This window comes from Brugia malayi (assembly GCF_000002995.4).
Source record: "Brugia malayi strain FR3 genome assembly, contig: Bm_v4_ChrX_scaffold_001, whole genome shotgun sequence".
Taxonomy (NCBI): Eukaryota; Metazoa; Nematoda; class Chromadorea; order Rhabditida; family Onchocercidae; genus Brugia; species Brugia malayi.
In genome coordinates, this window is record NW_025062479.1 from 20091211 (window position 1) to 20104515 (window position 13305).

A 13305-nucleotide genomic window follows, 5' to 3' on the forward strand; every position below is an offset into this window, starting at 1 on the left:
GGATTGTTCTAAACTTTAGTTTATCATTTAAATCAAATTTATCAATTTTAAATTTCTTTATATTTATCATCTTATTTCGACAGTAAACTTATATTCTTTATTAAATAATTTTTTTAATGAATTGATTTAGCAAATAAAGAGGGAAAAGAAATTACAAATACTATCTTACTTAATCAAAATAGAGTTATTCAAAATTGCATAGTAGTAATAATTCGAATAAAGAAGCAAATTGTGATAGAATATTAAATAGTTTTGGAGTGCTTATTTGCTTATTTTTTAAATTATATAAATTTGTCGAAAAGTAAGTGAATTTCTAAATAAAAGAACTTTTTTTAACTTATGTTTTAATTTAATTTTTTTCATTGCTTTTTTTTTTTAGGAAGGACAAGGTATAGCGATCGTTGATGAGCCAACAACACCACAACGTCTAGCGGTATGTATAATTTGAAATAAAAATTATAAAAATCAAAATGCTTAATACTTATGAATGTTCATTTTTTTTTTTTTTAGTAAATTGCTTATTATTTCAAATTTTTTTATACTTTTTTCTCCTCATACCAAGCCTTAATCAGAAATTGCTTAAATTTCGACTGTATGAATAAATGCTTAATTTCATCGTCCATTTCGCTATTAAGTTTGTTCATAATCAGTTTTCTAATTCGTCACTAATAATTTATCAGATTAATCGTTTGGTAAAAAAATCTCAAAATTGACGAATTTTCGAAATTGAAGAAAATGAACTGAAAAAAAAAAATGAAATTAATTAAAAATTTGCTTATCTACTAGCTTTATTATATAATTTCATTTTTCAAAAACATTCGATTTAGGAACTTTTGAAATTTCTATTGTTTAATTTGCCCATTTTATTATCCAATATTTGATTTCTTTGTTGAATAAAAACAAAACAGTTTTTCTTGTTTGATGAAATTTAAAAAAAATAAAAGTTCACTTTCAAAAAAAAAAAAAACAGTTTGAAAAGATACATATGAAACTGAAGGAACGATAGAAAGATGCGCAGAGAAATAGTGAGATAGTATCAATATTCCTATTATTATTTATATCGGATAGGCACTGATACAAACAGTAAAAGGCACATCACGTTTGGTTTTTCTTGTTGATATGAATAAAATGAAAATTTTAACGAAAATATTTTTTTTGAATTTAAAAAAGTGATTTTTTGTGCTGCAAAATAAAGATGGTTACTTGTAGAAAAAAAAAAAAAAAAATTATTTACAAATATTCCATCTTTTTATTTTTAAAAGAAATATCAAATACAAAATTTGCACAATTTCATTAATTTGGAGTTCGCGCATTTCAATTAATGCATAATTTGAATATTTTGATTAATATGAATATATGATATGAAGATGTTCTGATCGATTCAAAATTTTATTTTTCCACAAATTATCGGACATTTCGAAATACGAAATTCACATACTTTAAGCAAATGTGAAATTCGTGAATTTTGGCTAATACAGAAGTCATGTTTTAACTAATGCGAAATTTGCATTTTTTAATTAATACGAAATTTGTACACTCGACTATCATAAAATTTGCATATTTCGACTATTAGAAAGCTTGCATATTTTTAAATGTCACTACCATAATGATAAAATCGCATCGCATTGATTTGGTTAACAAAGTTTAAATTATTTCATCCGCTCTTCTTCTTTCTTTCTTTTTTTTATTCATGTATTTATTTGTTTATTTATTTCTCATCTGAATTGTTATTTTTTGATATAGCTGATCACTACACAATATCATCGTTGAAAAGATTTTCTGGAATGATTTGATGGATAGCATTGTCATGTCAATTTCATCACTTAACGAATGAAAAGTTGTTGAAGTGGATGAATCAATCTTGCATCGTTATAATAGTTTTCCAAATTGAAATCGTAAATTTTGTGTAATAGTGGCATTTTCTTTACTACGCCAAGCATAAATTATCAGTGAAAATCATTTGGAAACATATTTCATTTCTTAATTAAATGTTGCTTTTAGCATTTAACCATTGAAAATTTCTCGCAAATTTTCGAAAAATTTTTAATTACCATCCTTTCTTTTTTAAGGGTGCAAGTTTTGAAATAAAATAATGTTTAATAATATTATGATAGTTCTAATTAATAATTACATGTTCTTTGGTTTCTTTTTTAAATTATTTTATAATATAAAAAAATTAATCAAAGCTGACTGAATAATCAATTGAATCAGAAAAAGAAAAATGCATGAAAAGGCCAAACATAAATGTTATATATTAATCATTGAATCATTCAGTTAATATTTCTTTTTCAAACCAAGATTAATTAAGTCTCTGAAGAGGGAATGATCGTATGCCTTGTAGGCTTCTTAATAAAAATGCGGTTAGCAACATTAAACTTTGCCATAACAAAATTCGGTTATCAATATTTAACTTTTTTTCATCCCAAAATATGGTTGACAATCATTCTGATTTGAAAATCCGGCATAATAATTTTTTCATAATGTATTTAATACAATATTTCTAACTTATCATTTACAACATTCTTAATTTCGACAGTTTCATCAAACAGTTTATTTGCTATTTTAAAATAATCGTTTAAAAATTTTGATAAAAATTTTATCAAAATTTAGTTTCATTCTGTTATTTTTATAAATTTTAAGCTTTAAGTTGTCTATTGAATTTCAGCTTTATTTATTCGCTTACACATATAACAATAATAGAAAAATATATTACTACTTTATTTCAATTTTATTTTAGAATTTCTTTTCGAGGCCATTTCGAAGTAATGCATTGAACCGCACGAAAAGTGCAACAAAATTGGAAAGAAAGCGTGCAACAAATCGAAATGATTTGTAAGTTTTTAATTAATTCATTAATTTTTGCAAAATTTCTAACTTATTTTTTAATTTATGCAACAACTGATTTTTCAAGCATTCGATTATTTAAAAAACTTTTTTTCAACATTTAAAAAAGGCATAATTTAAGTGAAAAAGAAATGTACTAATTGATGAATATTTTTTGCATACTGTTTTAACCATAACAAAGTGATCCATAATTATTTGATAAATTGTTATCAGTGAATACATGTAAATTCTAACTTCTAACAATACGTAATATTTTTTTGCGATGTTTTATTGAACTATTTTTTCTTTTTTTATAGGTAAAAATCTATTTCATAAATTGAAATTTATTTTTTGGCAGAAAGAAAGAGAATAAACAACTTTCTTACTAATAAAACTTTTCGATTTTTATTCTTTTAACTTTTTCAAAACTTTTAAAATATTATAATTTTTTCATTCACTTTGCCAATTTCAAAAACATTTTTTTTTTTTTTTTACTATTTAAAAGTATTTACTAATGTGTTATTTGAATTATTTGTCAAATTAGTATTGAAATAAACAAAAAATTATTTATTACAAAATGAATGTATAAAACAGACTTTCGTTTCAGTTCTTTTTTTTTTCTAATGAAATAGTTCAATGAAAACAAATTCATTATTCAATATCATTTTTTCGAAGGAAAATATTCATCGTTAAACAAATTTTTTGCGACGTTTTTGAAATAATTTTATTCCTTTATATGCACTAATTTATTTATTTCTAACTTTTTTTAATGTCTATCCATTAAAGTTTTCCTTATCAATTTTCTAAAATATTATTAGAAATGTAATTTATGCAAACTTTTGAATGCATAAATCAGGACTGCATTTCCAAATTGCTAAAGGACTATTTAATATTTTAGAATTGCTTAAATTAAAAAAATAAAAATTTATGATTGCTTCACAAAATTTTCTGTGAAATAATTTTAATTAAAATTGCCACACAATCCATTTGCTATTTATATTAGCTAACTCAGAATTTTTTTGCTATTTCTATTTACTAATAGCCGAACTTTATAAAATTTTTAACTTTTCCTCTTCTTTCTCTTTGCTTTCCTCTTCAAATATAATTTATTGGTTTAAGTAAGAGCTTGACGATGTTTTGTTTGCTTTTAATTTAAAGCTTATCTTGTTTACTTAAATTAGATCTTGAAAAATTTTTAAACTGTAAACAAAACTATCTGTTAACTATTTTTGTTAATGCTAATTTATTCTTCCTAATGACGAAATTTCATTTGCATCATTAACTATTTAATAATTTTTATCACATTCCCTGTCCTTTTTTTTTCAATTTTTTACAATTCTATTAATATATAATATATTGTCTCCTTTCATCTTTGTTACTATTGAAATAATCGACGAATCCAAATATTTTTTCTTCCTCATTGTCTTTTCCTTTTATTTATTTATTTTTTTTGAAATGATTTCATTTCTTCTCTTTTTTGATAATTGTTGTGATAAATACTATGATAATTATCATTTTGCTAATTTTATGCTACAATTTAACAGTAATTTGTGAAAACTAATGGTCTTAATTAAGAAAAGCCTGTTAAGTTTAGCAGTTATTATTATTATTAATATTATTGTTATTATTATCGTTCTTTCTATTACTAATTATTATTACTATAATATTATTTTATTATTGTTATTATTATTATTATTATTAATTGTAATATTACTGCTACTGATTATTAAAGACCAATAAATATTTATGATTAAATAAAAATCAAAATTATCAATTATCGTCTTTATTATTATGAGTTGACAAGATAACCTTTAAGTGATAATTTCATTTTAGTGAACAGTAATCTTTAAAACGAACTATTATTGATTTGTGTTAATTTTTGACGGGAATAAATTATTGCATGGCAAACATTATTTGATTCGGAATAATTTATGTTTTTCAAATGCTTCAAAAGTTTGGTTTGCGTAGCTAAAAGTTAATTAAAAGTACAGAAAGACAGATCCGGTTTCTATAACCGGTATGTGACAAGTAGAGAAAAATAAGTTTAGTCGAATACAGCTTGCAAAATGAGTGGATGAAGTAAATTGTCAAATGTTGTATCGGACAGAATTTGTTGTAAATATTGGAAGGAAAATTTAAAATTTTATTAAAAATTTGTGCTACCATTCTAATTAATTGTAGCTGCATCAAAGTGTAAAATTTTTTATGATTGTGTCGATTTTTTTATGATTTTTTTATGATTAATTTACAATTAATTTTCATTTTCCTTAACCTGCAATTAATTTTCTTTCCTTATGCATAAGGATATAAATTTATAAATTTAAACAATATTTCAAGAAAATAATGTTAAATTTTTCCTTATTACTCAATGATTAATTAATTATTTTTTTTGTTTAAATTTTAAAATATTGCGAAAAAAAAAATCTATTTACAATTTTTTCAATGAGTGGGATGAAGCCATTTTATTTAAAATGTAAATAGTAATTGCAATTTTTTAGCAATTGTAAATTTTTCCATTTCTTTTCTTTGTTCTTTTTCTATTTAAAATTTTATATCATTTCAAGAATTATATATTTCCAAAATATCTTATAATATATTTGTGATTTTTTATTTTTATTAATTTACTACTAACATTAACCAAATAAATATAATATGAACTAATCATATATTAAATTTTCATTCAAAATTCTTATCATTATCACTTCTATTGTCATTTTACCTTCCTTTTCAATAGCTGCATTCAATTTTAATTGCACATTCTTATCACTATCATTATCAAACTTCCTATTATTATAACTATATCTAACTAAAATTTGTATGTTTTGCTTAATTTGTCGTTTTACTTCCTTCTTCATCTTTCTCCTCTTTCCCATTTAATTTTTCCCTGCTTCTAAAATTCCCATTAATGTTTTCTTAAGATTTCATCTCTACCTTTAACCCATCTTTTTTCCCCGCCCTTTACGATCATTCAAATTATTCGCTGCTCACAATATCATTGTTCATCAGTGTAGATGCAATTTCATCGCTGATATATTGCCGTCAATCGAATGACTGTCCTATATGATATTAATTAAGTCTGTTTTCGTTTTAATTGTTATCAAATTCTATTCCGGATTGTTTTAGAAGCTTTTGGGTTGTTGTCCCGTCTTCAAATGATATTTCTGTTGGAGTTTTCCGGTTCACTATATTATCTTGAAATTGTTATATCCCGGCTGGTTTACTATTCTTCTTCAAAAGGCTTTCCCTATCTAGCTTTCTGGACTACTATCCTATCTTGAACTATTTTCACATTGAAGCTTTTCAGTTCACTGCGTTATTTTCAAATGACATTTCCGCTGGAGTCTTCCGGTTTGCTACCCTGTCTTAGAACTCCATTCCCTAACCTGCCTCCTAGCTCATTCTTTGGTCAAGCAGTACTTCCCAAACGGCTAACCGGATTACTGTCCTGTCTTGAAACCATTTCACCTGGTTACCTTTCGTGGCTTTGTCCCATCTTGAAATAGCACATCCCACCAGTAGATCTTGCCGGACTGCTCTATTATGTTCTAGAACGGTTTCTTAGAAGATTTTCCGGGCTATTACCATGTCTCCATCATGAAACGATATCCTTGGTTATCATGAAGTGGTATCCTTGGCATAAAACTGTTAAGATGATCTGTCAGCTATATTTTAGCACAAATTAGCTAAATATTAACCGATATCTAGAAAAAACCAGAAAATTCCATTTCATTCCATTCCTCAGCTTCCTAGTCGCTTTTTTGGCTCTTTATAGTACTGTTTTCTTTGGGTCACAAAATAGTTTCCGGAACCTGCGCTTTGTCTAATTTACATCTTTTTTGATCTTCAAAATTATTATGATATTTTTCATTCCGATTTTTTTCTAAAAAAATTTCTGTTACTTCGTAAATGATACACTAATAAAACGATTTTTTTTCCTTCAAAAATTTTTTTAAGATATTTGTGACAAACCAAAATAGAAGACTGAAATTTATAAATCCCAAAACGGAAATGGGATTTATTTCTAATACAATTTGTGGATATTATAATACAAGGAAAACAATCCGTTCATCGTCATTATCTCTTCTCACTAAACATCGTTCATCATTATCATATCATTGTCATTGTTCATTATCATCATCATCAACAATTAATATGCAACAATTTCAATCTGCCAAAATAACAATTCCTAGTAATTTAAATACTGAAAGGTATCTTCTTATATATGTTTTTTTTTTTTTTTTTTGAATGAATCGAGTGCTTGAATATTTGAAAAAACAAACAAAAGAAAAACTTCACCGTTTTTTTTTTCCCATAATTCCTTTTAAATATCCTTTAAGTTATAATGCTTGATTTTTATTTTTGCAATTTAAAATATTTTAAAATTTTAGCACCGATGAAAATGCATGCAATGATGAGCGATTACCAGTTCAGTCCTATCGTCATTCAACATTTCGACCGTATCCGATATCTCAAGAAGATGAAAATTCATTTCGCCCAAGTCGTTCACATGAAAGTTTATTAGCTTATTCGTCTGCTACACATACAATTGATTTAGGTTTGTCATCATATTTCTTTTTTCATCTATGATATCAATTTCGGAAATATCCGAAATCCTTGCTGGCACTCATAGAGTAAATATTTTGACTTTTTATTTGAATGCTACATTTGTTTTTTTCCTCAACTTTTTCTCTTTATAATATAAAATCTGAAAGTGTCCCGATTAACTTTAACTTTTACGTTAAATTATGCAGTTTTTTTTTTTGATTTTTTTCAATTTCAAGAATTCAGATCATACTTATTTCGATATGCAAATAAAATGACCACAGATTTTGTTCATATTTTTGAGAGAAAAAGAAAGAAAAGTAAAGAAAAGGGATACAAATTTGATTACAGGAAAATCTAAAAGCAATCATTTTTTTCGGATTCTGAACCTTTTCTCCTTTTTTCTGAAAGAAATTAAAATTTAGATGGAGCAGAAGCACAGATTCATTCCATCCATCCATCAGCTGTTGACGTATCAAACTATTTTGAATTACAAAATACCTATTACAGTTGTCGCAATTCACGTGAGCGGAATAGATGGATTGAGAAGTTGGTTTTTTTTTAACTATTTCTATTATCAGTTTAGTTATTTTTTTCAACTATTTCTAATTATATTTTTCTTTACCACTACATTTCTAGGTGGAATAAGATTTCAACTTTAATAACATATGAAATTGAATGATTTTTCAAATATTTATTCAATGAAAAAGAAATAGAAATAGTTAAGTGTATAATAGCTTAACGATGTATTCGGAAATTTTATGCAAGATTCAGAATCTTAATTAATTCCTTTAAATTCTTCTGTTCTCTAATATCTCCTTCCTTGTCTTTATTTAGATCAAAATTCTAATTTTTCCTCATTCTTAGCTTACTAGAACTGGAATTTGAACTGATGATGGAACGATAGTAAAATGCAAACCCATAATAAAATAATTAATAATATGTTATCAATGTTTCAATTGCAACTATTATATATATATCAATGTTTGCAACAATATGTTATATATATGGTCAATATTTCAGTTTAAATCAATTCTGTTAAACCGAAAATCTTCAAATTTATTCAATAACTTCTTTTGCAAATATATTTTAATGCTTCAACTAATTTTTTTTTTTCGCTTACAAATGCATTTTATTTCATTATGGCTTCTTATGCAGTAGATTTATGTCCAATTCGGAAATTTCAAAAATCACTGGAAACAAATTAATATATTGGATTAAAAAATCAAAAAAAGCACACGAAATATTGTTAATACTCAAAAAACTGAAATTATTTTTTTTTGGAAAAAAAAAAATTATTTAAAAATTATTCTAGCATTCATTTTTAAGATTTGATTACCATAAATCCAATTTTAATTAATACATTTCATTCGATAAACCAATCCATCTTCTATTTTTTTCTGTTTCCAAAAAAAGGATCGTGTGGGAGAGAGAGAGGAAGCGGGAGGAAAAGAAATAAAGGGAAAAAAACTATCACATTTTCAAAAAATTTTTATTGCCATTCAGAGGTCATTTCCCTCTTTTTTCGATCCAATTTTATTTTCTATTCAATTTAAGGTTTCCAAAGAAAGAAAGAAAAGATGAGAAAAAGAGAGATAGCGAAAGAATGAATTTGTGGTTTAAAAAGTATTTCGGCTATTTTTATAGCTTTGTGTATTTTAACATATTGCAAATTATTACTCTTTCATATTTCATCTCTTCTTTGTGAACTCTTTCTTCTCTTCTTGACCTTTTTCTCTCTTATTCTATTTATCTGTCTCTCTTTATGACAGAAAACGTTTGGGTTGATCATGAAATTACAAATTAATTTTTTCTCTTACAGCAGATTCCATATTATGCCGAAATATTAATTTCGATTTTTAGATTTTCAAAAATCTAAAATTCTAAAATTTCTCCTAATTTATAACAGCTTCATATTTTCTTTTTCATACTTTTCCATTCTCACATGCAGTTTGAGACAACATTTCATATTGACGAATTGCATGGCTACTAAACCATTCAGTGCTGACCACTGTTGACCACAGTGACCGCAACCACCATGCACTCAAATAGTTTCCTTCTTCTTCTGTTTTCCCTCTCAAATGGTCGATCATTTCAATGACATTGTGTTGTTGTTGTTGTCATTGTATTTATAACTTTATTTGTTATTGTTGTTGTTTATTTGTTTGTTTCTTAGACTGTATATTAGATGAACCATACCATCCCACTCTTACCTCTTTCTCTCTCTCTCTCTCTCTTTACAATTATCATACCAAACCATTTCCCGTTTCTTCATCTTTTGTCATATGCAAACATTTAAAGTGTTCACAACAATAATGGCTGATGATGATAATGATGCTACGAGAATGATTGTTTACGCATCATCATTGGTACCACATCACATCTCTCCACAATTCAATAATTCAATTTCATTTTTAGAACTTCTCTCATTTGCTCCTCCAATGCTATTGCTTACTTTTCTTCTTACTCTACTGCCAAGGTTGTATAAATTTTTACACTTCTTAATTATTGCTCACCTATGCCTCAAAAAAAAAAAAAAAATCACTCAACATCTTTTTTTGATACTGATAGAAATCTTTTAGGTTTTTAACATTTTCAAATTTTAAATTTCAGTCTGTCACTTTTCTTTCAATTTTTCATTACGTGCGTTGTTATCAGACTTTTCATCATCTTTCAAAATGTATCAATTTTGTCTCCATCATTTCTTCACATCTGCCATCTGGCATCATTTGTGACCAAAAACTCATTTTATTTTCAGATTTTTATTTTTTAAGAGGAGTAGAAGGTTTCAGAAAGCGCAATGAAGGAGTGTTTGTGTAAAAGATTTAAATTTTAAGATTTAATATGGAATTGAGAGTTTTTTTTTTTTTGCTAAATTACAATTATATGTAGCAAAAAGGAAAATTAACTTTTATAATCTTCTCACTTTTGAATTTGTAAATTGTAGTATTTTTCCATTGGCAAATAAATATTTTGTTTAAAAATTGATTCATCGAAATTTAGATTTCTAATATTTCCTCTGAAATTTTATTTTAACAAAATTTTCTTTTCCTTTTTAGTTAAATAAAATGAAAACTTTAAAATATATTAGTGTATAGTAAAACATGTGCTTTTTTCCTTTTTTAAACCACTATCCAATTTAATTTTTAATCAATTATTTCATGATTTTAATTAAATTCTACTATTACTCCATTATCATATATGCTCCCGAAATGTCTCCTTCAAACGCAATGAAATTTCATTTTGTTTGACAGTGTTGTGAAAGTACCAGTGAAATAATATATATACATACATAATTTAATTTGCATCGAAAATATTTTATTCTTCTCTTATCTTCAAAGGTCATCCTTCTAATCCGAAATCAATTTTCGATTTACTCATACAATAGCTTAATCTGAAATCTTTACAATTTGATTTATAATACGAAAGAGGAAATAAATTATTAGTTATAATTTATTTTCCTTTCATAAATATACATTCACTACTGTTTATTTCTTTCATAACTCACTTATTACTCTATAATTTAAGATTTTTAAGTAAGTTATCAATGTGTGTATAAATTCTGCATATATTCTAGATATTCAATCAAAATATTTCTACTCGATTTTAAAAGGGGTTCTTTATGTTTATAATACTTTTGGGACGAAAATAATATTAACATTAATAATAATACCTCTATGATTACTCGATAAATCCCTATATAAGACATTTCAGTTCTTAAATTTTGAATTCAGTTTCTTTTTTTTCTCCAATTCAGTTTCTTTTTTTTTTTTTCTCCAATATAGTTGATTATATGCTGTAATATTTATTAATATCAGTTAAATGAATCAGCCAATTTTAAATTTTACCAATCCAACTGGTTAGAAAATGGTAATGAAATTGAAAAGAACAAATTTAAATGAGTTACAACTAGAAGAGCGTGATATCTTTTTAAGAATTATGATTGTCATATAAATATGTCGCGTGAATTAACTAGTGATTTGTTATAGCTTGTAAAGTGACCAATGGTTTGTTATAGCGAGATGAGATGACCAATATGGTCTAATTGTGACTTATAAAATGACCGATAGCTTTTGATATATGGTCAATTCTTAGTAATGATGCTCTTGGGTAGATAATTTGTCCATTTTAACATAAGCATTAAAATTAGATGAAATATGACTATTTTTACTCTTAATTCTTTTAATCCTTCAAATATTCTAAAATTAATTTCAGGGATAAAATTTTGATTGCGTGAATTTTACAAATGATCAAAAAGTAAGAGAAAAAAGTGATGTTTAAATTTCATTAATTTGGCAACAATTTCATCGGTAGATTGAAATTTCATTTCTTTCTCCCTCCTTTTTTGCTTTCTTTTTTTTTTTAACTACGCTTATTTTACATATTGGTAGAAAAACTTGTTTTATATTCTTTCATCCTCTCAAATTTCAATCTCAGCATTGCCGTCTTTCTTTTCAATAATTCGTCTTTCTAGCTTCTTTTTTTTTTTTTTTTTTGATATTCTAATCATGCATTTAATTTTCTTCTTTCTTTTTTAATTTAAATAAAATTAAAGGATAATTTATTATCGAGATTAACAAAACGAAAAAAGAAAATGAAATTCATAATTTTCCTTTCATTTTATCTTTATCATTCTTTTTTATTAATAGCATGAATAGAGCTTATCAGTTATCAGTGTATTTCTCGCTTTCTACCTCTTACTGCCTTTTTTTTTTTTTGCTTTTCTGCCTACTCATTATTACTAATTATTACAAACAAATTCTATTCATTAGTTTTCTTTTTTCTCTATAACTTTTGTCGTTCCTTTTCGACAAATCCAATTTTTAATAAAGGGTAAATTTACAATTTAACTAACTATCTTTTATTTATTTGTTACGAATTTTTAATTTTTAATGTGTTCAATTTTTGATAATTTTAGAAATCGAAAATTTTGCAATATCTAAACGAAATTAACGTAATGAAAAATCTCGTTGGACAAAATTAAATTTGAATATGTTTATTCTTGTACTTACTAGCATATATATATATGCATGTTTTATTTATCGTCTCAATTAATCATTAAAATTCATTTATCATTGTTTTCGTCAGCCACATATCGACTTACTTACGACAATTTGACATTTATTTTTTCAAATAATTTTTTGTTTATAATTCCTAATTAATACCTTTCTTCTTTTAATTTATGGTTATCATTTCTTCTTTCAAGGAAAAAAAGGAAATTGAAATAATAGAAAAGTTTTAATTGGTAATTTTGATTAATTAAATAATAAACAAATATAAACTGATTCTTTTAAAAAAAGCAAAATTATTGTTATAACTTGTAATTATTGTTATAAAATTATTATTACTACTATCATGCATACATTTATAAATATTTAAAATGATACACCAATAATGTGTTTCAATATGCATTCAAATTACTAAATATTTTGATATCCTTAGTGCAAGTAAGAAAAAACTTGAAAAAGAGAAAAATCTTCGAATGTATGATAAAGCATGAAGTGAAAAAAAGTATCTTAAATGTAAAAAAAAAAAAAAAAAGAAAGAAAAAAATAACAAGAATGAATTAGCTAACATAGATTCATTGCAAAGTGTAATTTATAGCATGGCAAATTTTTTATATTTAAATAAATTTTTATTTGTATTAACTATATTTATAAATATGAAAATATTTTTTAATACAATAATTTATATATGTATAAGTGATTCAGATAAGTAAATACCTCATTGAATAATGTTTGTTGTATGCCTATTCAGATTAGCAAATATTTAATTCGATGGTAAAATGACGTGTTTCAATTCAAAATATCAGTTTAACTTAGAATAGATTTTGTTAATTTTATTTGCTATTAGATAATAAGATTTGTATTCTTTTTTAAGTCAGTGAGAAAAAAAAGTATGCATTGTTGGCCGATCGATCCCAATGATACATAATTAATT

The 13305-nt window shown here is 24.9% G+C and overlaps 1 protein-coding gene across 4 annotated transcripts in view; it reads left to right on the plus strand.

The window, feature by feature from the left end:
• Positions 1-13305, plus strand: part of Bma-gap-2 (Uncharacterized protein) — a gene marked incomplete at both ends in the record, with an annotated part of 48511 nt that overhangs the window by 15174 nt on the left and 20032 nt on the right. For all 4 annotated transcript variants that reach the window (XM_043075510.1, XM_043075509.1, XM_043075511.1 and 1 more), the window contains 4 exons: positions 380-433; positions 2738-2832; positions 7212-7378; positions 7791-7914. In XM_043075510.1, the coding sequence (XP_042931444.1) occupies positions 380-433; positions 2738-2832; positions 7212-7378; positions 7791-7914 (440 nt within the window). The remainder of the gene's footprint in view (positions 1-379; positions 434-2737; positions 2833-7211; positions 7379-7790; positions 7915-13305) is intronic.